The 23691-nt window shown below is 42.6% G+C and overlaps 1 protein-coding gene across 3 annotated transcripts; it reads right to left on the bottom strand.

Moving 5' to 3' along the window:
- Positions 1–588: 588 nt before the first annotated feature.
- On the bottom strand, positions 589–23691 carry aldoa (aldolase, fructose-bisphosphate A). 3 transcript variants are annotated; one of them, XM_062957960.1, is made up of 9 exons: positions 23597–23691; positions 7234–7359; positions 6516–6727; positions 5344–5398; positions 5059–5219; positions 4257–4340; positions 3946–4120; positions 2988–3187; positions 589–1052 (listed from the first exon to the last, which is right to left on the bottom strand). In XM_062957960.1, exons 2-9 carry the CDS (start codon positions 7343–7345, stop codon positions 957–959), a joined length of 1095 nt encoding a protein of 364 aa, XP_062814030.1. In that variant the 5' UTR covers positions 7346–7359; positions 23597–23691; the 3' UTR covers positions 589–956. The 3 variants fall into 3 exon arrangements, with proteins under 3 accessions (XP_062814030.1, XP_062814029.1, XP_016851541.1); XM_062957959.1 differs by lacking the exon at positions 23597–23691 and adding an exon at positions 18613–18743; XM_016996052.2 differs by lacking the exon at positions 23597–23691 and adding an exon at positions 8233–8389.

Raw genomic sequence — 23691 nt, 5'->3', positions numbered from 1 at the left:
CTACAAAGCTATTGTAAGTCAGAGTTCCCATTTGCTTCCCTCAGCACAAGCAGTAGCTTATGTAACTTCTTGGTAGAAGTAAGCATGTTTGAGACTCCCGGTTCCTAGACACAAGCAGAACTGAAGGCTTACAGCTAAAGCTTAACTCCTTTAAAACAGGCACAATGCAAACTAAAGCCTGATAATATCTTTGTTCCCTGCCAAAACCCAGAAATGCATCACTCAAAGCTTAATGGAAACTATTTATAGGTCATATCAAAGTATCCTGAACCTAGGTATTTGTTCTAAATACAACAAAGAAAACCGTACTGCCTCCCAGATGAAACTCTTATTTATGTATTTTTATTTGATTTATATCCTGTCCTCCCTCTCCCAAACTGAGACCTAAGGTAGCAAATAATTTGAGTTACTAGTTACTTCAAACCTTTTTCATCTGAGCAATATAACACAGGGCTGGTAGGAAGGGTGCGGATTATTACTACTCTTGTTAAACAAATAAATTTGAGAATCTAGATCTGCTGCAAATCACCCAGCAATGCACCTTTTGTCCATCACTACTTTAAAGGAAGAAGAAGAAGAAAGAGACACTTTTAACGTTTAAATATATACTCTTTATTTCTAGAGGTCCGTGAGTCAGGTATCCCAGCTCCGGAGATATTTTGGTGTTTCAGGCACGGACCAGGAGTGTCGTCAGTCACCAGGAGAAGCTGGACATCACACAGAAAGGCATACAGAGGGTGGGGTGGGAGAATGAATAGGGGGAAAGAGGGAGCCAAGACTTCTGGGTGTTTCAAGGCAAGGCAAAGATTTCCACTTTTCCTCACAAGAGAAGCAGGCAGGAAGGGAGTGGTGAGGGGAGATTGAGGCAGAATTGAAGAACAAACAACGGACATCACAGTAGCTCAGGCACAATGTTACAACAAAAGGAAGCAGACAGTGCATCCAAGCCTCTGATTTTAATAAGCATGGTTGGATACAAAGAGGGACTCGCTGGCTGCAGCTCCGGTTTGGCCAGATGAAACGTATTTGCCTTGGCAGGCAAGGCTGTTGGCCTATAAAAAAATTAATAAGAGTTGGAATCAGTCACATCTTAAAAGGAGAAAAGCCATACCACACACTGCCTACATCATGACATCTTCCCTTATTAGGCTCATGAAGAACCAGCAGAGAAATTGGAACCTAGGTTCTGAACCCTGTGCCAACATACTAAACTCCTGTTCTCTGCTGGAAAAGGCAGAGAACGCAAGTAAGTCAAGGAGTACCATGTTTCCCCAAAAATAAGACAGTGTCATATTAATTTTTGCTCCCAAAGATGCTCTAGGTCTTATTTTCAGGGGATGTCTTATTTTTCCATGAAGAAGAGTTCACATTTATTGTTGAACAAAAAAAATGCACATTTATTATATACTGTACAGTGGTTATCATCACAAACCAGCATAACCAGACAAACTGTGAATCCTATCAAGAATTTCTTGTTACTACCATTATTTCCATGTACAACAATCTATGGTACGTACATTTACCAAACCTGCATGCTCTGGTGTTCTGTTTGGCGGGCATGCTTCCAAACACAAACGGTGCTAGGTCTTACTTTCGGGGGAGGCCTTATATTTAGCAGTTCAGCAAAACCTCTACTAGGTCTTATTTTTGGGGGATGTCTTATTTTAGGGGAAACAGGGTACAAAGGAAGCTTTTGCACTGTCACCTGTTTGCCCAAAATTCCCAAAATGGCTGGAGGTACAGAAACTGGGAATCCTGGATCCCAAAGCAGGTGTGGCCCTTGGTACAGCAGACCATTTTCCTGGTTCTACTAAAATTGTTCTATTTTCCTAGCCATCCAGATTAGTTCTATTAAGTTATTTCTTTCTTTATATATAACAGATAGATTTATTCAGATATACTGAAAATGTTACTATCTCTCAAATAATAATGGCATTTTAGGAATTGATCTCTCTTTTCCTCTCTCCTCTGTTTTATCTCTCCACGTTACAACTCCTGAATTCATATGGAAATGAAAACTACCATGTACACTCATGTATAAAGTCAACTTCATCTATAAATCAAGAGCAGGTTCTGAAATCAAAATTATGGATTTGGCTTTGGCCTGTGGATAAGTTTAAGGGTAGAACTCAGAGGCATGGAAGAAATAAATCTTATCTTTTAAAAAAAATGCATAGAGGGAACATACTTAGAAAGAGCTAAAGAGAAGGAGATTTGTTTATTTGAGGGTTACGATATCTACGTCCATTCAAATATACAGTAGATAGGGAAAAGGATATACATGAGGAAAAGATAATGCAGCCTGAAAGAATGTGAGGGAGAAGAGCAAGGAAAGCAGCCCCACTCTATTAGAGACCCAGTATGGAGACAGCCACAAGGCAGAGGCAAAAAGCCCCTCATGGCAGAACATGGAAACGGCTCTCCCACCCCATTAACCCTTCCTTGCCTGAACAGGAGGAATAAAAGCAATCCTCTCATCATTACAGTCCCAGGCAGCATCAAATAATAATACAGGAAAGTTCTAAGAATGCAACTTCCCCTTCATTCTGGGTGTTTGAGGTGGAGCAGAGTCGTGGCCATTTGCAATAGAGATTACTGTATAAACCTCACTTAAACTGGCTGCTGCAGTCTCTCTAGAATGGGCTGGGAGTGTGGCTTCATTCTGTTTAGAAGGGCTTCTCACCACTGTCTCTTGTTATTCCCTTTGCCCTGGATCCCTATTAGAGTCAGGTTGTTTTTCTTGATCATCTCTCCCAACTCTCTTGGCACACAGAGCTCATCAAGACTGCACTGCCGTCATCTGTTTCCAGCATTGACCAATTGAGAAGTCAACCCCGTTTTTTTGGGGGGGGGGTCTACTTTTTGTCATTCCCCCCCCCCCCCTCTTATGTTCAAGTATGTATGGTATTAGTGAAAACATACAGTAGATATCCAGGCCCTTGTGTTGGTGCCACTCCCATGGGTAAAATAACCTGAGCAAGACATACCAAAGCACGCTTGATGTATTCCTCCTGGGCATTCTTGAGGTTCTCCTTCTTGCCACTCCAGGCCTTGAGGGCAGAAGCTTGCAGGGCACGGCCATAGGAGAAGGTCAGGGCCCATGGCTTGTGCAGGGGACACTTGTTGATGGCATTCAGGTTGATGGAGGCCTCCTCCTCGCTCTGGCCACCAGACAGGAAGGTGATTCCTGTGATCATAAGGCAGCAAAATTAGAAGTCTACAGAAAGATAAGGGTGGATTTAAAATCTGAAAAAGACAATACTATGGGGTACAGTTTAAACAGAATAAGTTGGTTGGGGAAGAACTTTGGAAGACAGAGCAGACAGATGCTTTCCTTCTGACTTCTGAACTCAGCCCTATGCCTTCAGGAATTAGTTCCATGTAAATGAGTGGAGAAGGAATCTACATTCCTGGAAGGCACCAAATTAATCTCATCTTAGAAGCTAAGCAGGGCCAGTTATGGCAAATACCAAGGAACAGCACATGCTGCACAATATATTTTAAAGGCAAGACTTGGCAAGCACCTCTGGATATTCCTTACCTAAAAAACCCCAACCCTATGAAATTTATGAAGTCTGTATAAATCAACAAACACAGATACACACCCAGATGCTTGAGTGGAGCATAACATGTACCCAATTTTTTAAAAAGCATGTGGAACACAAATTGTTCCAACCTGTACATGTTCTTCAGGTAACTGACAAAGACAAAGGTTGGAGTTAGCTCTCCGACCAGATTCATAAATTATACTTGAATAGTCAGGTATTTGAGTATAATCCCATAATAAGAAGCATTCAAAGGTAGGTTGACAGAGACCCAGATACTGAGAAGTGGTTTTGCAGGGCTATCGCTCTGCCCAGGATGTGTAAGACTACAAGATCTGACCTTTACTGTGGGCAGGAAAGTAAATGGGCGTTCTTTGAGACCCCTCCCCACTTTACTTACCAGGCACAGCTGGGGGCACAGTACGGCGTAGAGCGGTAACAGTTGCCATGGCAATTTCCTCAGCGGAGTACTTCTGGGTGCAGGCATGGCCAGCGGTCACCATGTTTGGCTTGAGCAGGGTGCCCTCCAGGTAGATGTGGTGGTCGCTCAGGGCCTTGTACACTGCAGCCAGGACCTGCCCGTGGTGGAAGGAGCAAAACTCAGTGCCAGGAAAGCATGTGTCGAGATCACGCTGGAAACCAAGACCACCGCCCTGACAGTGACTGACCCCATTTATGTTCACAACTCTCTCTTCCCACCATCTCTCTCACCTTTTCTGTCACATATTGGCACCGTTTGAGATCATGGTCACCATCAGGGAGGATTTCAGGTTCCACAATAGGAACAATCCCATTCTGGAATAAAAAGGGGCAGTGGATGGTCAATAGGGAGAAACCAGTGTCGAGCAAACAAGTAAAAATAAAAATTCAAAACTGTATGAAAATCATTGAAATTGTTTGACTCATAATGAAGCCCTCTGTCTAAATATATTTTAAATAGCCATAAGATGGTTCACATAATGTTCTGAGTCACAGAACAAAAGCCAAGTGTGTCTCAATTCCTTCTTATTTCAAATACGCAATGCCTGGAAATGCCATGTAGTGCAAAGCCTTGCAGCGGTGTGTTGCATGCACTGAATTTCCTGCTGCCCTCTTGCAGCAACTCCTGGGCATTGCAGCGAGAGGAGGCGGCCTCCACCCACTGGCAAAATGATGGCACTGAACGTCCTTGGGAAATTTCCCAGAACAGTCGGAGGTGAAGCATACAAAACCGCCATTTCAACACGACCATCTTGAGACATGCTGTCAGCTGAATTTAAAGAGCTGCCCTACTAAGAGTGAGACTGTGGCTCCAGCAAGCTTTGTACCATCTACGCTAATGGGCAACTGCTTCCCGTAATCACAAGGTCTCTCCTGGCTCTGCTACCTGAGACCCATTTATCAACTTTAAACCTGGGCTTTTCTTATACACTCTGTCAACACATCTTTTCCTGAATGAAAGATTCCCAACATGGCATCACAATCCTCTCCAATAAGTGCCTTTCTACACCCAAATATATTCTTTTGAACTGACCTGCTGGCAGATGCTGGCGTAACGGGCAAGTACATTGGCATTCTCAATGATGGCCAGGCGAGAAGGAGTGGTTGGAGTGATCTTCAGGACAGAGCGCCACTTGGCAAAGTCAGCGCCATCCTTCTTGTACTGGGCACAGCGTTCAGCCAAGCCATCCAGACCTACATAAGCACGAGAAGGTTAGGAGCCAGAGTTCTTTGAACAGCCAAACGGTTCCCCAGTTTTGCACTTGCTTTATTATTTCTGGTTCTGCTCCGTACTTGTTTCATTCCCCCATTTACTCACCCTGGGTGGTGGTCTCTCCATTAGTCCCAGCAAGGGGCACAACACCTTTGTCAACCTGTGTGGAGGAAAGAGAGAAATCTGTCAAACCAAAGCCAAGCCTGACACTTTTATCTGCCTTAAGCTACACATTTTAGTCTCCAATTAAAAGAAAATTACTAGTTATTAGGGAAGCTCTTTCTTTTTAAAATAGTGACTCCTACTTTTCATTGTATTTTGGTACAAGGCCACCCAGTTCCCAAAAGTCTTTTGGGTCACAGATATAATAATTTAAGTCTAAGTAGTAGTTTTAGAGCCATTTAGTGTAATGGTTGAGTAAATGTTTGCCAATTTCAAACAGTCTTGGTTGCAGATTTTGAAAACAAAAGGAAATAGCTAATTCTGAGAAGTACACCAGAGAGATGTAGCACAAAGCTGCAAACTCTCTTTCCCAACCTCAAAGAACTCCAGGATGTATGAATTCATTTTTAATTCAAAATATAAAGGTCAAGGGCATTTCAAGGACTTTGGGATTTCAGGTGATTAAAAAAAGTCAATCACATGTTTCTGTAGGTGGTGGTATTTTTTGTATTATTTCTTAAAATACTGCAGATTTCAGAGCTCATTCTAAAAGTGACATCCCATGTGAAAGGGAATGCTTCTTTGAAGATGGTGTTTTCCAATGCCTGTGAAAGCTTTACCTATTTATACCAAATATTTGGCTGTTTCTTCACGGTCATGTTATTCATATGCAAATCTGATCAATTAAAACTATTTTGACCAAGATTTTCCTTGAAGCAACCTGTTAGTGGTAATACTAAATACTAAAGTCGAAATACACTTAGTTCTGGTTGTCCCAAAGCTTTATACATTATGCCTCCATTTTTTCTGGCTTTATGCAACAGGAATTATATAATCAAGATTTCTAGATGTCCTCAGACAACAATTCCCATTGGCTTTAGCCAACAGCTCCACCAGTATGAATTTCAAATGTACATTTTATTAGTATTGGTGTTAATATTTGTTCTATTTTTAAATATATGATTTTATGATCCTTTGTTTTATCTGTGTATTTTTAAATATGTTGTACCCCGCCTTGAGCTATTAGCAGAAGTGGTAACATATTATTGTTGTTGTTAATAATAATTGTAAGTATGTTGTACTCTGCCTCAATACCTCACTGCACCACAACTTACCTTGATGCCCACAACGGCACCTTTGTCCTTAATGACCTTGGTGAACTGGCGGCCGTCGTCGGCTTTCTGGTACATGGTCTCATGGAAGAGGATGACGCCTCCGATGCAAGGGTTGACACGGTCATCGGCGGTGAAGAGCAGCTGCCGGTAGAAGCGGCGGTTCTCCTCGGTGTTCTCGGTGCCAATGGACTGCAGGCGCTTGGCAATGCTGCCTAGGAGGTGAGAAGACAAGAGAGGGATGGGTTTGAGGATAGCAAAGCTATTAACCACACCAACTCTTCTGGCATTTTGGTGAATTTTTAAAATAGTTGATTAGGTCTTTTTTAGTACTCCTGACCATTGGACTCCTGAACCTTACCTGATGGTTTCGATGTTCTTGGTTTTATTATGAAATTATTTTTAGTGTGTTTTATCAGGGTTTATTATTTTATTTTTATTTCTTTTTTCATTTTTTAGTCTTTATTTGTCGTCATTTTGTTTATCAAGCTACAGTTAGTTTGTTTATATTGTCTAATATGCCTTGTCTTGATGTAAACTGTATGAATGTTTTGCTTTGGGCATTGAATGGTTGCCATATTGTTGGAAACCACCCTGAGTCCCTCCAGGGAGATAGAGCAGTCTATAAATAAAGTTTATTATTATAATAATTATTATTACAAGACTTGCCTGGTGGGCTCTCTCCCACCATCACCTTCTCATCTTTGCTTCCATATCTTACCGGTGGATTCGTCTGCAGCGAGGATGCCCTTGCCAGGTGCCACAATACGGTGGGCAATTTCTGCCAGCTCCTTCTTCTGCTCAGGAGTCAAGGCTGGGTATTGGTGAGGCATCTTGAATGACTAAACTGGGACGAGAAAGAGATGGGTTAATGCGGTGTCGTGCATTTGCAGTGTTCTAGCAACATTTTCCCCTGCGTCTGTGGATGGACATGAAGGGTTAATCTCCTCACCTGGCGACTTCCTTCCTTCCTTCTCCACCTCCTCCTGCTCTTACCTGCCTCTCTTTGACTTTGCCAGGGATACAACCTTAATGTCTGGACAAGTCGGGGAGGAAGGAAATCCACCAGATCCCTCCCTGTTGTCATAGTGATGAATGTGGAAAAAGATCCTCCAATTATAGGCAACGAGAGGGTGTTTTCAGTGCTTTGTAGGAAACATGAACCATTTTAAAACAACATATGACTGCTGGACTGAACCAAGATCTAAACCAAGGGCATTTCAAGGACAGAAGTAATTTTTCCCCCAAGCCACCCATATTTTGTGCCAAAATATTGAATGGTTTTTTGTTTTTGTTTTTTTGTTGTTCTCCCTTTTTCCACCTTCTCTTTCTAAAAAATCTAATCTCTGGGGTTCAAAGGCGATTGGGGACTGTAAATACAGCTTTCTTAAAGAGCAGGAAGAGAGGAAGTCTTTCTTTTCCTCTTTGCCTGTAGATACGCAACAGTTGCACACATTTCCTCGCCACGTGACTTAATCGGATGCCTGTTTCTCCCCCCCCCCAAAAAAAATCACCCCCATGGGGCAGGATTCTCTCCTGGGCCCCCAAATTCCATGGCTTCCTCCCTCCGCCTCCTTTTGACCCCTCTGCGAGGCAGATTCCTGGTTTATGTTCAAAGTGGAGAAGGGAATCCCCCCAAATTCCTCCCCAATCATGCTGCATTGTTGCCCCCTCCCTTTGCAAGCCCCCCTGGCCCTGGTCGTGAGGATGGGGGTCTCACCGCTCTCTTTCTGCGGAGGGATCAGGCTCGGGATCTGCAGCCAGGCAGCGAGGAAGGCGAGAGAGAAGGAAGCGAGCTGCTCGGTGGGGCGGAAAAAGGGCTGCGAAATTTGACTCATCGGGCAGAAGAAGGGAGGAGACTTCGCCAGGGCCCAGGCCTGCCCCCAAATAGCGGGGAGGTATTTATTTAAATAGAGGGGAAACGCCGAGCAAGGAATCGCCCCCCTCCCACCGCCTCCTTTGGGTACATTCACACTGTAGAAGAATTGCAGATTAACACCGCTTTAACTACCATGGCTCAGTGCTATGTAATCCTGGGGTTTGTAGTCTGGTGTAGTCTGCGTTGAACTCTTTAATGACCTTGTAAAAACTACAAGCTTCCTAGAGCAGCGAGGGTTGTTCCACACAGCTGAATAAAATCCCATATTATTTATTTTATTTATTTATTACAATAGTTATATCCCGCCCTTCTCACCCAATAGGGGACTCAGGGCGGCTTACAATATTATCTGCTTTGGAATATATGGCAGCGTGGACTCAGATTACCTAATTCAAAGCAAAAAAATGTGGGATTTTCTGCCTTGATATATTCTGAGTTATATGGCTGTGTAAAAGAGCCCTGGGTTATCTATTCAAACTGGTGTCAAACAGCATCAGTTTTGCAGTGTGGATGCATCCCTCCCTCCTATCCTTCCGTAGGAAGGTTAAAACTTGGTTATGGGGCCAGGCTTTTGAATAATAATTGGCAGTGTTAATTATTATCATGTACGCTGGAACTCAATCGACAGACCCAGTTTTTTGAACTGAACACGCCTAGCTGTATTTTATAATGTGTTTTATGAATACTGATGTAAGTTAATAATAATTTTTAACTGATTTATATTGCACTGTATAATTTTTATATATGCGTTTTATTGTAAGCCGCCCTGAGTCCCCTGTTGGGTGAGAAGGGCGGGATATAAATATTGTAATAAATAAATAATAAATAAATCCCAGTCCACTTGGTCTTGTGAAAGAACGACTTGAACTGCACACAGCTGAATACAATCCCATATTATCTGCTTTGAACTGGAATATATGTCAGTGTGTACTCAGATTACCCAATTCAAAGCAGATATTGTGGGATTTTCTGCCTTGATATATTCTTGGATATGTGGCTGTGTGGAAGGGCTCTGAGTTATCCAAACTGGTGTCAAACAGCATTGGTTTTGCAGTGTAGATGCATCCCAATCAACTCAACCTGGTCTTGTGAAAGAACTACTAGAACTACACACAGCTGAATAAAACCTCACATTATCTGTTTTGAAGGGGAAGATATGGCAGTGCTATATCCCACACAGCCATATATTCCACAATATCAAGGCAAAAAACTGGTTTACCTGAGTCCACACTCAGATAATGTGGGATTTTCCCATGTGAGCCGCCCTGAGTCCCTGTGGGGAGATGGTGGCGGGGTATTAATAAAGTTTTTTTAATTACTGTTATTATTATTCTCTGCTTTTATATTTTGGGATATAGTGCTGTGTAACTCAGTTCGAAGCAGATATTGTGGGATTTTTGCCTTGGTATTCTGTGTGGAAGGGCCCTGGGAAGATTAAATCAGTATCAGCAACCACCACAGTGCAAAAATATCACCATGAGATGCAAGACCAGTACAACAAAAGGGATTTTAGAGACTTGTTTCAGCTAAAGAATTCGACTAGGGTGCATCAGGAGTGTAGATTCAATGCAGTTTGATGCCACTTCAGCAGCCATTGTTCAATGCGAGTTAAACGGTCTTTAGCTTTCTCTGGCAAAGAGTGCTGGTGCCTGACGAAACTACAACTCCCAGGATAGTAGAGCATTGAGTGATAACAATGGTGTAGATCAGGCCTGGGCAAATTTGGGCCATCCAGGTGTTTTGGACTCCAACTCCCACCATTCCTAACAGCCTCAGGCCCCTTCCTTTTCCCCCTCAGCCGCTTAAGCGGCTGAGGGGGAAAAGGAAAAGGCCTGAAGCTGTTAGGAATGGTGGGAGTTGGAGTCCAAAACACCTGGAAGGCCCAAGTTTGCTCATGCCTGATGTAGATGCACCCAAAGGAGAAGTTGGCCTAGATTTGTGCTCCCACCCCAAATTAGATGCAACGCAGCCCTATGGATGCATTTTTGTGAGATGATGGGGCCAAGCCAGTCGGGGTTTTTCTTCTCTTTGCCTCTTCTCTTAAGACTCCAGTTTCAGTTCTGACCTTTCCAGGGGACACCCGATCCCCCCTCCTCCAGCTCCCCTGTCCTTTTCAGAAGGACATGCTGCTATTTCTGGCCCAGGAGTGGAAGGGGAATCAGATTAAAAAAAAGAGAGAGAGGAGCTGATTGAAAGCAAAGTGCCGGAGCGATAAAAGTGGCGCTGCAGCTTCACGGCCAAAGAAAAGTGCACGAAGGGGATTCATTTCCAGACTGGGGAAAGCACGCATAAATGTCAGAAGGTCTACCATGGCTAAAGATATATACAGGGCAAAGAAATCACTATTTTTTCCAGAGTATATGGCTCCTTCATGCAAGGCTTCTTCATTGGCAAACAAAATGGATGACTTAAGGCAGGCCTGGGCAAATTTCAGCCCTCCAGGTGTTTTGGACTCCAACTCCCACAATTCCTAACAGCCTACCGGCTGTTAGGAATTGTGGGAGTTGAAGTCCAAAACACCTGGAGAGCCGAAGTTCGCCCAGGCCTGACTTAATATTAGATGTGTTTATGTAAGACAGGGTTACAAGTCCTCATGAACGTAGCATGCTTCCAGTAGTAGAGTTACTATGTTTCTGTGCATTAGAGAAAGTACCATAATCATGTTCAATGTCCTGCTTTTGGGTTTCTCCATGAAGCCACTCCAAGAACAAAAGCCTGGTCTAAAACAACCTTTTGTTTAATCCACAAGTATTGTTGTGTTCTTTATATGGCAGGATGACAACACAAGAGAATGAAAAGCAAGAGCTGGGAGGTTAAATTCCTGCAAAATCCACAACGAGAAAGAACTGGTGACTTATCAGCAGGATTTCTATAACCCTTAAGTGCCCACTTCTATAAAGTTTCTATACTTTTTTCCTCACTGCTTACACTCTCAACTCACAAACTTTGGGGCAAATATGTCTCAAGACCCATCACCCAAATCATCCAGCTGTCCGATTAAGAAATAAGATATCTGAAGTCCTTTGACTTTTGTCCAGATCTTCACTCAAGCCATGGCTTCTTCCCAGAGCCTCTTTTCATTCTGTTTTCATCCTACAAAATAGTAAGCTAAGGAGAGCGTACTTAAGCATGAATAGAATGACTAGAAATAAAGGCCAGGGTTGTGTGAAGCCCAGATATGTTTATTATTCTTTTTGAAGGGCCTTGTACTATCTGATCTTCTCTGGAACCAACCACGGATGGAACAAAGATAGAAGACTTCTTCTAGATCCAACATAACCTGGATTTTAATCATAGTTGACATGGGATCAAGATAGGTTAGAGCCATATACTGCATGAACTGCATTAGAGACATATAACGCATTAACTGAATTTAATTGAGTCTACACCAGGCATAGGCAAACTTGGGTCCTCCGGGTGTTTTGGACTTCCAACTCCCACCATTCCTAACAGCCTCGGGCCCTTTTCTTTTCCCCCTCAGCCGCTTAAGCGGCTGAGGGGGAAAAGAAAGGGGCCCGAAGCTGTTAGGAATGGTGGGAGTTGAAGTCCAAAACACCCGGAAAGCCCAAGTTTGCCCATGCCTAGTCTACACTGACTACATAATGCATGTTTGCAATGGCTGTTAAAACTCGTCTCCCTTTCATATTATATTAACCGCAGATTATAACTTCAAGATCTGGACAAATTAATGCATTAGCCCCAGAATTTATTCCGAGGTGCCTTGTTTAGGTTGGGGCAAATACTGGCCCTCAAGGAAGCATCTGTTTGGGCTAAGCTGAAAAGAGGGTCTTAGCCACACATTTTGAAGCCGAGCCAGACTGTTTGATGGAGGAGCAAATGGAAGAAGGGGAGTAAGAGAAAGTGTGGAAGTTACCTAACACCTCGAGGCCTGAGAGGTGAGAGGCAGCTGCAGTTTGATTTATGAGCAGAGAGAAAAGGGCAGGCACCTGCAGAGTCGATGTAACATAGGAATGCCATGCCTCCCGTCTTCCCTTTGCCTGGGTTCCCCAAATCCTAGAATCTTCTCCAAAGCTCAGCCTAAACCAGAATCCAAGTGGGGCTTCTCTTGGGGTGTTTACGGTAAGAGCTGAGTCACTGGTTGTTGTGCAGGAAGGCACGTAGCCCAGGCAAGAAGCAGCAGCAGCAGAGGAAGAAGAAGAAAAAGGAGACTGTATTGGGGGATGCCTTCTGAGCGCCCTCCCCCTTGCTCCAATCCAGTCTTCAGTGCTGTCTTAAGTAGGATTAGTCTGGCTATGGCCTGACCCACAAGGACCCAGCGGCTTGCAAGAGAGAAAGGTCACCATCAGAGTGACATTTGTTTTCATGATGCAAGGAGTTCTCGGATTTCCTCCTTATCTTCTCTTTTTGGATAGTGTCTTCCCTCCCGCTCCCATTTCTTTTCCCTGTCTCCCTTCTTCCATTCCCTGCAACATACCTGATCTTTAATATTTTCAGGACAGGTAGCAACCAATAGCTTAAGCCCCTCTCCAATAATAATATAATACTAAAACTTTATTTATACCCCACCACCAATGGCTTCAAACTACAGGAAAGGAGATTCCACTTGAACATCAGGAAGAACTTTCTCACTGTGAGGGCTGTTTGGCAGTGGAACTCTCTGCCCCCGGCTGTGGTGGAGGCTCCTTCTTTGGAGGCTTTTAAACAGAGGCTGGATGGCCATCTGTCGGGGGTGCTTTGAATGTGATTTCCTGCTTCTTGGCAGGGGGTTGGACTGGATGGCCCATGAGGTCTCTTCCAACTCTACGATTCTATGATTCTATGATTCTATCTCCCCAAGGGGACTCAGGGCAGCTCACATGGGGCAGAGCGCAGACAGCATAATCAGATAAAAACAACATACATGCAATTCACGATATAACAAGATAAAAACGCAGGTAAGGCTGGTGGGAACGAGGGACAGGGCCTTCTCGGTGGTGGCTCCTCGGCTGTGGAACACCCTCCCCAGCAACATACGGCAGATACCAACTCTCCTAGGCTTCAGGAAAGCCTTAAAGACATGGCTGTGCACACAAGCTTTTAATGAATAAAACATGGACTTTACATGACCTGTACGAAGACTTGAGGATTCTGGATGAATGGATTTTAATCTTGGACATTCTTAAAATTTTATATAATGTGATTTTATTTCGTAATGGTACTTGTTTTATATGAACTGTTGTTTTGTAGATTGTTTTATATGAATTGTTGTTTTTACATTGTTTTTAGGCATTGAATTTTTGCCTGTTTACTGTAAGCCGCTTTGAGTCTCCTCGGAGAGAAAGGCGGGGTAAAAGTAATATAAATAAATAAATAAATAAATAAAACAAAATACAATATAAAGCAAAGGTATTATAATGATTGATAATATCAGTCAACCACCAAATACAATTCTGTCGTCTACATAGGTGGAGGAACTGAGACATCTATGCAAGAATACAATTATGAGATAAAATGCATAGATAATAAAATAAGGACCTAATAAATACTGGAGGAGCCCCAATGGCGAAGTGTGTTAAAGCACTGAGCTGCTGAACTTGCAGACTGAAAGGTCCCAGGTTCAAATCCCAGGAGCAGAGTGAGCGCCCACTGTTAGTTCCAGCTCCTGCCAACCTAGCAGTTTGAAAACTTGTCAATGTGAGTAGATCAATAGGTACCGCTCCGGCGGGAAGGTAACGGCACTCCATGCAATCATGCTGGCCACATGACCTTGGAGGTGTCTACGGACAACGCCGGCTCTTGGGCTTAGAAATGGAGATGAGCACCAACCCCCAGAGTCGGACATGACCGGACTTAACGTCAGGAGAAACCTTTACCTTTTAATAAATACCAGATAATACCGTATGGGGTTAGCTATCTAATCCTCTCCAAGTCCATGGATCTCTCAGATTTTTGCATATTTGCATGGTCATTTAAAACACACACAAGGGAAAAGGTTGGCAGATGCATGGAGATTGTTTTGAAAAGGTATCAAATCCAAAATAAAATGAAAAATGAGTGATAGGTGGTATCACATTGTTGGCGAGGAGGTAGAATATTATGTGCAGATCAACACCATCAAAATGAATCTAATTGGTTGGAATTCAAATTTCATTTTTACAGCAAAAGACTGCTTATCCCCATCATTTTTAAAAAATTTCTGTAACATTTGTTCAGATGGATTTGATACCTTTTGGAAACAAGCTCCATATATAGGTTGGATATACACTGCCATATAATGCACTTCAAACTGCATTATATGGTCTGCACAGACCAGGCATGGGCAAACTTTGAACCTCCAGGTGTTTTTGGACTTCAACTCCTACAATTCCTAACATCCGGTAGGCTGTTAGGAATTGTGGGAGTTGAAGTCCAAAACACCTGAAGGGCCAAAGTTTGCCCGTGCCTGGTATAGACCCATATAATGTAGTTTAAACTGCATGAAACTGTATTATATGGGTCTACCCTGATCATATAATGCAGTTCAAATGGCAGTGTAGATCCAGCCATACTATTGATTGCAGCTCCACAAGGCCTGCAAGACCAAATCCCCTCTCTTGGGGTCCTTCCACACAGCCATATAACCCAGAATATCAAGGCAGATAATCCACAATATCTGCTTTGAACTGGGTTATCTGAGTTCACACGGCCATATAATCCAATTCAATGTGGTTTTTAAACAACTGTGTGGAAGGGGCCCCTCCATAGCAGCCAATTTTAAATGACGTCCCTACTGCTTTGTAGGTTTTTCATTTTCAAATGTATTTACATTTTATGGATTTCATTAATAACTTTAATACCTAAATTTCAATAAATTTAAATATTAACTTATTTTAATAAATTAACATAAGTTTGAATTAAGATGCACATGTATTGACATTAAAACATTGCATATTTTAAAATAAAATACTAAAATTAACATTTCTATTTTATATTTTAAAATAAAATATAATAAAAGTCATATGTTAAAGTCATAAACTACTTGGTCTCCAAGTAATAAGGGGATATGTGTTGTCGAAGGCTTTCACGGCCAGAATCACGGGATTGCTGTGAGTTTTCCGGTCTGTATAGCTACAAGGCTATTCAATGCTAATCAAGGTGGCTAACTATTTATTTATTATTTATTAGAGACATTTCTATCCCACCCTTCTCACCCTGAAGGGAACTCCGGGCGGCTTACAAGCCATATGTACATATGATATATTATATTATTCATATAGCACAATATAAGCATTATATATTACTATATTGTACTATAACACTATATTGTAATATTATTAGTAATATTACATATAATATAAATATACCATTATAATAGATTATTATTATTATTATTATTATTATTATTATTATATTGTATTAGTGTATTATATATATTATATTATTAACTACACATTTACACTTGCCTCAAACAGACAAGAGTTCTTTCTCCCACCCTGGACTTTCCACAGATATATAAACCCCACTTGCCTAGTTCCCAACAGACTCACAACCTCTGAGGATTCCTGCCATAGATGTGGGCGAAACGTCAGGAGAGAATGCTTCTGGAACATGGCCAGACAGCCCGGAAAACTCACAGCAACCCAATAAGAGTCCAAATAACCATTTAATTAGTGCAAATGTTGCCTTACTGTGCAGATATGGAAGAGCTGATGCTCTTCCCTTCATTATTTTATTTGCATGATAATTTCATTCTAATTTTCTGCTTGACATGGAACTGGTGAAGGTAGAGAATCGTCCTGATTTTCCACCCACTGCATCCTAGCAAAGGGCCTTGTGGCGCATTTGTTTATAGCAGATGCTTTCATCAACTAAAATTCATTTTATCTGACACACACAACAGACGCAGATCTTGACAACAACAAGGAAGGGTACATCTGCACCAGGCCTGGGCAAATTTGGGCCATCCAGGTGTTTTGGACTCCAACTCCCACCATTCCTAACAGCCTCGGGCCCTTTCCTTTTCCCCCTCAGCCGCTTAAGCGGCTGAGGGGGAAAAGGAAGGGGCCTGAGGCTGTTAGGAATGGTGGGAGTTGAAGTCCAAAACACCTGGAAGGCCCAAATTTGCCCAGGCCTGGTTTACACTGACTAAGCCAGAAAGGACTTGAAAGTAAACAACAATAAATCAGAAACCTGGGCAGAGAGTAGGGAGAGAAGAATGTTGCTCTAGAGGCATTGATGTGAATAAAACCCCGAACAAATAGCAACTGTGCAAGACTTTTGCAAGTCATTGCAGCGAAGGAGGAAACAGCGGTGTGAGATAATAGAGTTGGGAGGGGAAACACTGAGTCAACAGCCTCTATGGACTTAAATGGAGGAAGAAGCAAATACCGTAGAACAAGGAGGGTAAGTTCAGACTTACCACGCAAAGAGCAACAGACTAATAAAATTGAAGAAGTGTGAGGACAAATAGGAAGTGCCCGTCCACTTATATTTAAAGCCCTGCAAGGGTATTGATTTCATGCTGGTTCTTAAGCCAGATTTAAAATGAAAGGGCGGAACTTGACTATCCATTTAAAGATGTGCTAAACACACAAATGATCCAACGTGGCGTTTTAGCTTTGGACTAGAACTTTAGGTTCAAATTCCAATTCAGCTATGGAATTATTATTATTATTATTTTATTGTATGACACAGCAAACAAGATAGATATGCTGGATTTCGTATCACAAAATCACAAGTCGAACACTCCCCAAGTGTCTAGGACTGTGTATATTATTATTATTATTATTATTATTATTATTATTATTATTATTATTATTATTATTATTATTATTACTCAATTTTTTTCTCTCCACAAAGGAGACTAAAAGCAGATTTTTAAAAAAAATTAATCGTGTCAGAAGCGACTTGAGAACATACTGCAAGTTGCTTCTGGCATGAGAGAATTGGCCATCTACAGAGACATTGCCCAGGGGACGCCCAGATGTGTTAGCTGGGAGGCTTCTCTCATGTCCCCGCAAGCTAGAGCTGACAGACGGGAGCTTACCCCATCTTGCAGGTTCGAACCAGCAACCTTCAGGTCAGCAGTTCAGCCGGCACAAGGGTTTAACCCATTGTGCCACGGTGGCTTTTGATAGCTTACGTTAAAAGCATTAGAACCCTATGGGTGAGTCACTCTCTCAGCCTCAGTGAAAAGCTGTGGCAAATCTCTTCTGAACAAACTGCCAAGGTAAGGGGCGTATCTACACACTGTAGAATGAATGCAGTTTGGTGCCACTTTAATTGCTATGGATCATTGCTATGGAATAATTGGAATGGTAGGTTGGTAAGGCACTAGCAGCATTAGGCAGAGAAGAGCTTGAAAAATTACAACTCCCATGATTACATAGTATTGAGCAATGGCAGTTAAAGTGGTATCAAACTTCATTACTTCTACAGTGTAGATCTACTCTAGGTCTCTGAAGTCCAGAGTTTGAATCCTCACTCAGCCATGGAAACCTACTGGGTGAGTCACACTCTCTCAGCCTCAGAGGGAGGCTGCGGCAAACCTCTTCTGAACAATCTGGCCAAGAAAACCTAATGATAGGATCGACTTAATCAAAAATGAGGAGCCCCTGGTGGTGCTGAGCTGCTGAACTTGCTGACAGAAGGTCAGCAGTTTGATTCCAGGGAGCGGGATGAGCTCCTGCTGTTAGCCCCAACTTCTGCCAGCCTGGCAATTCAAAAACATGCAAATGTGAGTAGATCAATAGATACCGCTCCGGCAGGCAAGTAACAGCACTCTATGAAGTCATGCCAGCCACATGACCTAGGAGGTGTCTACGGACAATGCCAACTCTTTGGCTTAGAAATGGAGATGAGCACCAACCCTCAGAGTTGGACACGACTGGACTTAATGTCAAGGGAGACCTTTACCTGATCAAAAATGAATTGGAGGCACAATACAACTCAACAGTACAAGCTAAGTCTTCAAGGAGAAAAAACTTAAACCTATATTTTAAAACATTATTTGACGAAAGCAGACTCTTCTGGAATATATAACCACCCAACCAGAGCTGAGAGGGATATTTTGCAGCTCCCATAATCCTCAACCCTCCTTGCCAATGGGAGTTGCAGTCCCCAAAGCTTCCTTTCCCCAGTTCTGATCCCCCTTGGAGGACCCTGTGCCAATGCTTCCTATCCCCATGGCAAGTCTTACTCCATATACTAATAGATAAACACAGATGTCTATTCTAAACAGTGTGCCAAGTCTTACTCCATCCCTGGCCAAAAAAGACCCATTATCCAGCACCCCAAACGTACCGGTGGGCACGAGAGGGGCTCTGGCTGGACACGGCGGCGTCTCCGGAGGGTGCTGGGTGACTGGCAGGGGCAAAGCCGGCGGTGGGGCTATAAGAAGGGGGCTCCGAGGGGTGGGAAGGGCCAGGCTAACCTTCTCTTCGACCCCTGGCCTTTCGCAGGGCAGGCTAAAAATAGGGGCCCGGGGCCTCGGAATGTGAAAGACGAGGCCCCTGACATTCCCAAAGAGCAAGGGGACAGCAGGCCGGTCACGGGGAAAGAGGATGGGAGACTGGAGGGAGGGCCATGGCTCCTTCGCTTCCAAAGACTGCCCTAGAAAAGCAAAACTCCCCCAACACCCTGGTTTGCTAAAAAGGTTGCACCAGCCCCTCTGCAAATGCAATGCTCAGGGGTCACCCTTTTGGCCTCCTTAATGCCCATGTGTTCCATGCTCTCTTCCCCATCTTGCAGTCCCTGGGCCTCAATGCCAATGTGTTTCACATTTGCTTCCACCCTCTATCTTGCCCACTTTGTGCCCCCTAAGCTGCTTTCTTGCCCTACTAAAATCTCAGCTTGCAATGGGAAGCTTCCAGTTCATGTCCTCTTGTCCCTCAGCGCCACCTGCTGCCTCCAGAGAGGAATTACAAGGCAACAACAAATGAGGTTCCATCTGACTGATTGGGAAAGGTTTTGAAATAATAAATCTGGGGGTGCATCTACACTGTAGAATTAATGCAGCTTGACATTGAGCCCTGACAATCATTTCACTCCCAGGAGATCCTGGGAGTTGTATTTAATGAGGCCCTGGCACAATTGAGCAGAGAAGGCTCAATAGTGCTACAATCTAGTTCAGGCATGGGCCAACTTGGACTTTCCAGGTGTTTTGGACTCCAACTCCCACCATTCCTAACAGCCTCAGGCCCCTTCCTTTTCCCCCTCAGCCGCTTAAGCGGCTGAGGGGGAAAAGGAAGGGGCCTGAGGCTGTTAGGAATGGTGGGAGTTGGAGTCCAAAACACCTGGAGGGCTCAAGTTGGCCCATGCTTGGACTAGCTGCACCCTTAGTCTACGAGTTTAAATCCAGTTAGTCTCTATGGTACTACAAAATCCCTTTGTGAATTGATATTTCACACTAACAAGGCTATGCCTTTGAATTGTCAAAAGGCTTTGGGATCATTGTTGTTGACATATGCCTCCAAGTCATTTCAGTAACCGTATCACAGCACTAATGTCACTAATAAGACTTCTGCGCCCAATCAAGGAATTGAACCCCGATCTCCAACAACCCCAAACTATTGCACCACAGTTGCTCTAAAAACTAGCAAAGTTTTATGCTATCACAAACCCCAACCCATTTTTCAGATCCAGGAATATATATGAGTTTCTGTTAAATAAGCCCACACTAAGGCTCATTAAGTCCTTAAAGTTATCCAAAAGAGGCCTTTTTGATATTGTGTTATTGAAGGCTTTCATGGTCAGAATCACTGGGTTGCTGTGATTTTTCTGGGCTGCATGGCCATGTTCCAGAAGCATTCCCTTCTGATGTTTCGCCCACATCTATGGCAAGCATCCTCAGTGCTGTGAGGTCTGTTGGAAACTAGGCAAGTGGGGTTTATATATCTGTGGAAAGTCCAGGTTAGGAGAAATAACTCTTGTCTGATTGAGGCAAGTGTGAATGTTGCAGTTGATCGCCTTGATTACCATTTAATGGTCTTGCAGATTCAAAGCCTGACTGCTCCCTGCCTGAGGGAATCCTCAGGGGAGAACAGGAGAATTCTAGACATTGATGTTAAAATATTGTATATTTTGAAACAAAATACTAAAAGTAGCAATTTTTTATTTTATATTTTAAGATAAAATATAATAAAATATTTTAAAGTCATAAATTATGTGGTCTTCAAGTAATAAGGGGATATGTGTTGTGGAAGGCTTACATGGCCTGAATCACTTGGTTGCTGTGAGTGTTCCGGGCTGTATATCTGCAAGGCTGTTCAGTGCTAGTCAAAGTAGCCAAGTGCAATATTTACACTTGTCTCAAACAGACAAGAATTTTTTCTCCCACCCTGGATTTTCCACAGATATATAAACCCCACTTGCCTAGTATCCAACAGACTCACAACCTCTGAGGATTCCTGCCATAGATGTGGGCAAAACGTTAGGAGAGAATGCTCCTGGAACATGGCCATATAGCCTGGAAAATTCATAGCAAACCACTTATTGATATTGTCTGCTCAAGGTTGTAAATAAGTGTCTTTTGAGTAGATTTTTCTTTATAGATAATAGGTTTAAACATTATCCTACCACTTTAAAATACATAAACATGATATGCCCTGACCGAAAACTGTTCAGACATATGGTGTTTCCTCTATTTATTATTTTATATGTTGTCGTTGTCGTTGTCGTTGTTGTTGTTGTTGTTATAGTTGGCTTTCCATATCCATGGGTTCTGCACCCATGGATTCAACTGTCTACACAGAATGCTTTTAAAAAGAAATCCAAAAAGCATACCTTGATCATTTTATATAAGGGACACCATTTTACTACAGCATTGTATACAATGGGATTTGAGGGTCCAAATATGTTTGTATCCACAGGAAATCGTGGAACCAAAGCCCAGGTAATACATGTATTACGAAATGACTACACCAAAAGCAGCTGGGTGTTTTCCTGTAGGTATCTCATCGCTCTTAAAGTGGACTGAAACACATCCTTCAATGTTTGGGAGGTAGAAGATGTTCTCATTTTACATGAAATATGTAGTGCCTCAAGCACAAAGCAAGTGTGGACCTGAACAAGAGACTTCCTTGTAACAGATGGGTAGGATAAACAGCTGCAACATCTACGCAACTGCAACCAAATCATGTGTACTAGGCATGGTTAGCCAAAAGGACTGAGAATGTTCAGCCTTTTGATGCCTTCAAATATCTGAAGGTCTGTCATGTACATGACCTAGACATGTTCCCTGTTGTTCCAGCAGACTGGGCTAGATGTAATGGATGGAATTTATTTTCTAAGGAGGTTTTTGTTGCTGTTAACTGCCATCAAGTCGACTTGGACTTACAGCAACCCTATACATTAGAGAAATGTAGATTTGGGTTGAAAGTTGGGGGACTTTCCCAGTTATGAGTTGTCTGATAGTGAGACTGCTTTGGGAAGCAAGTTCACTGTCTTTCAAATGGCTAGTGGAAGGCTTCCAGGAATGCCACAGCAGCATCCTCATATATTAAGCAGGAAATTAGAATTAAATGACTTACAGGCTCTCTTCCAAGTTTAAAATTTATGTGATCATTCTCTGCTTACACAGAAGACATATTTTCCTGTTCAGACATCTAGACGCAAGACTTAAATGAATAAACAAATATGGTTACCTGGATAATAACATAGGGCCCTTCCAGACAGGCCCTATATCCCAGGATCTGATCCCAGGTTTTCTGTTTATCCCAGATTATCTGCCAGTGTGGACTCTATTAATCCAGTTTAAACATGAAAACCTGGTATCAGGGCATGTCTGGAAGGACCCCTAGACACAGTAGTTGATACACTGGTAATTTCCTGTTTGGTTTACTACAATCTGCTGTATGTGGGGCTGCCCTTAAAGATGCCTTGGAAGGTTGGCCAGTGTAAAATGCAGCAGCTAGATCACTGATCAGAGAATCCTATCAAACAGATAATCCTGGTCTTAAAGCTATTGCACTGGTTGCTACATGCCTGAGATCTGATGAAGCGGCCCCTCTCTGTGACTCACAATTTAGGAAAATATGCCTTTGGATCATGCAATAAAGGGCTTTCTTTGCTTTGGCACTTCAGTTATGGAATACCTCCCCTGAGAGGCCCTGTTGGCCCCAACACTAGTGTCAATTTGTATTTTGCAAAAGCCTTTGGGGGCTACTAGATTTTATATTACTCTACACATGTGTATGGTTCTAAATATGGTTCTGGTTTTTAACTGATTTGAGTTTAACTTGTTCCCAAATGCCACCATCTTCTGAAATAATCGACCGACTGGATATTGGTGAACTTCTACTGCTTCCATTACACTTTACTATCTTTCAGGCTAGCTAAAGCTGATGGGAAGTGGAGAGCAACAACAGACAGGTGGTCTCAGGTTCTGGACCCACCTACACTGGACCATTTAATGCAGATTGAACTGCATTATCTGATCAGTGTACTCATATCATGCAGTTTGACTGCATTGTAGAAGTCCCCAAATACATGTTGTTATAATGCAAATTGAATTGCATTATATGATTAGGTTCCCAACCTGTGGTCTATGGACCACCAGTGGTCCACAAGAACTAAAACGAACTACTACGAACAATAACACAGCCCAACCAATTTTTTTCCTTTGTGTCTTTGTTTTTAGGCCTGTTCCTGGTGCTGATTCAGGAAATTGCATTAGATAGACCAAATCAGCTCTAGATTATTAATATGGTTTTCTCTGGGCAAGCAGACGGAAACTGGTGGATGGAATATGTTCTGTATCAGAAACTAGAGCTGATGTAGTTTAGCCAATGCAGGTTTCTGAATCAGCACCCCAGATAACCAAATCAAATCTAGTTGACCAAAAACTGGTTCGTAACCCTTTTGGTATTAATGTTGGAGAGTGGTTACTGGTCCAGTGGTCCCAGGTCAAAAAAAGGTTGGGAACCACTGGGGTAGACTCATATAATCAAGTTCACTGTAGTTAAACTGCATTGTAAGAATCTATACTGAGCATGTAATGCAGTTTGATAGGCACTGAACACTCGGTACTGATGAGGCCTCTGTCTTAAAATGCATTTGTCAGAGATGTTTATTTCAATGTGTATATGTATTATCTGTGCTTTTTTAAAAATGCTATGCAAATCTGGCCTTGCTATCAGGAACTCTGACTATACCATGATGCTGTCAGTGAAGATCCCAGAACAGAAGAGCCAGTTTTTTAAAATCAAAAAGAGATATAAACTGTATTACAGGCTCTCATAAATGTGTATATATATATATCAGATTAGAAGGGAGAATGACGCTGTACCTATTAAAGCAGGAGCTGTTGGTATGCATGGGGAGTCCGTCTTCATCCTAAAACAAAATGGTAGGCTTGGCAAGACAGCAACAGATGGAAACCAA

Source organism: Anolis carolinensis, chromosome 6, assembly GCF_035594765.1.
Source record: "Anolis carolinensis isolate JA03-04 chromosome 6, rAnoCar3.1.pri, whole genome shotgun sequence".
In the NCBI taxonomy this organism is placed as follows: domain Eukaryota; kingdom Metazoa; phylum Chordata; class Lepidosauria; order Squamata; family Dactyloidae; genus Anolis; species Anolis carolinensis.
The sequence above is the reverse complement of the archived record's forward strand: the minus strand, read 5'-3'. Positions and strand labels throughout refer to the sequence as shown.

What these genes read in the sequence shown, in the direction of transcription:
- aldoa (XM_062957960.1), bottom strand. Translation starts at nt 7,345, where the DNA reads ATGCCTCACCAATACCCAGCCTTGACTCCTGAGCAGAAGAAGGAGCTG. An exon ending in CGCTGCAGACGAATCCACCG is followed by an intron (nt 6,728 to 7,233) that starts GTAAGATATGGA and finishes CTCACCTCCTAG; the next exon opens with GCAGCATTGCCAAGCGCCTG. An exon ending in GTGCCGTTGTGGGCATCAAG is followed by an intron (nt 5,399 to 6,515) that starts GTAAGTTGTGGT and finishes TCCTCCACACAG; the next exon opens with GTTGACAAAGGTGTTGTGCC.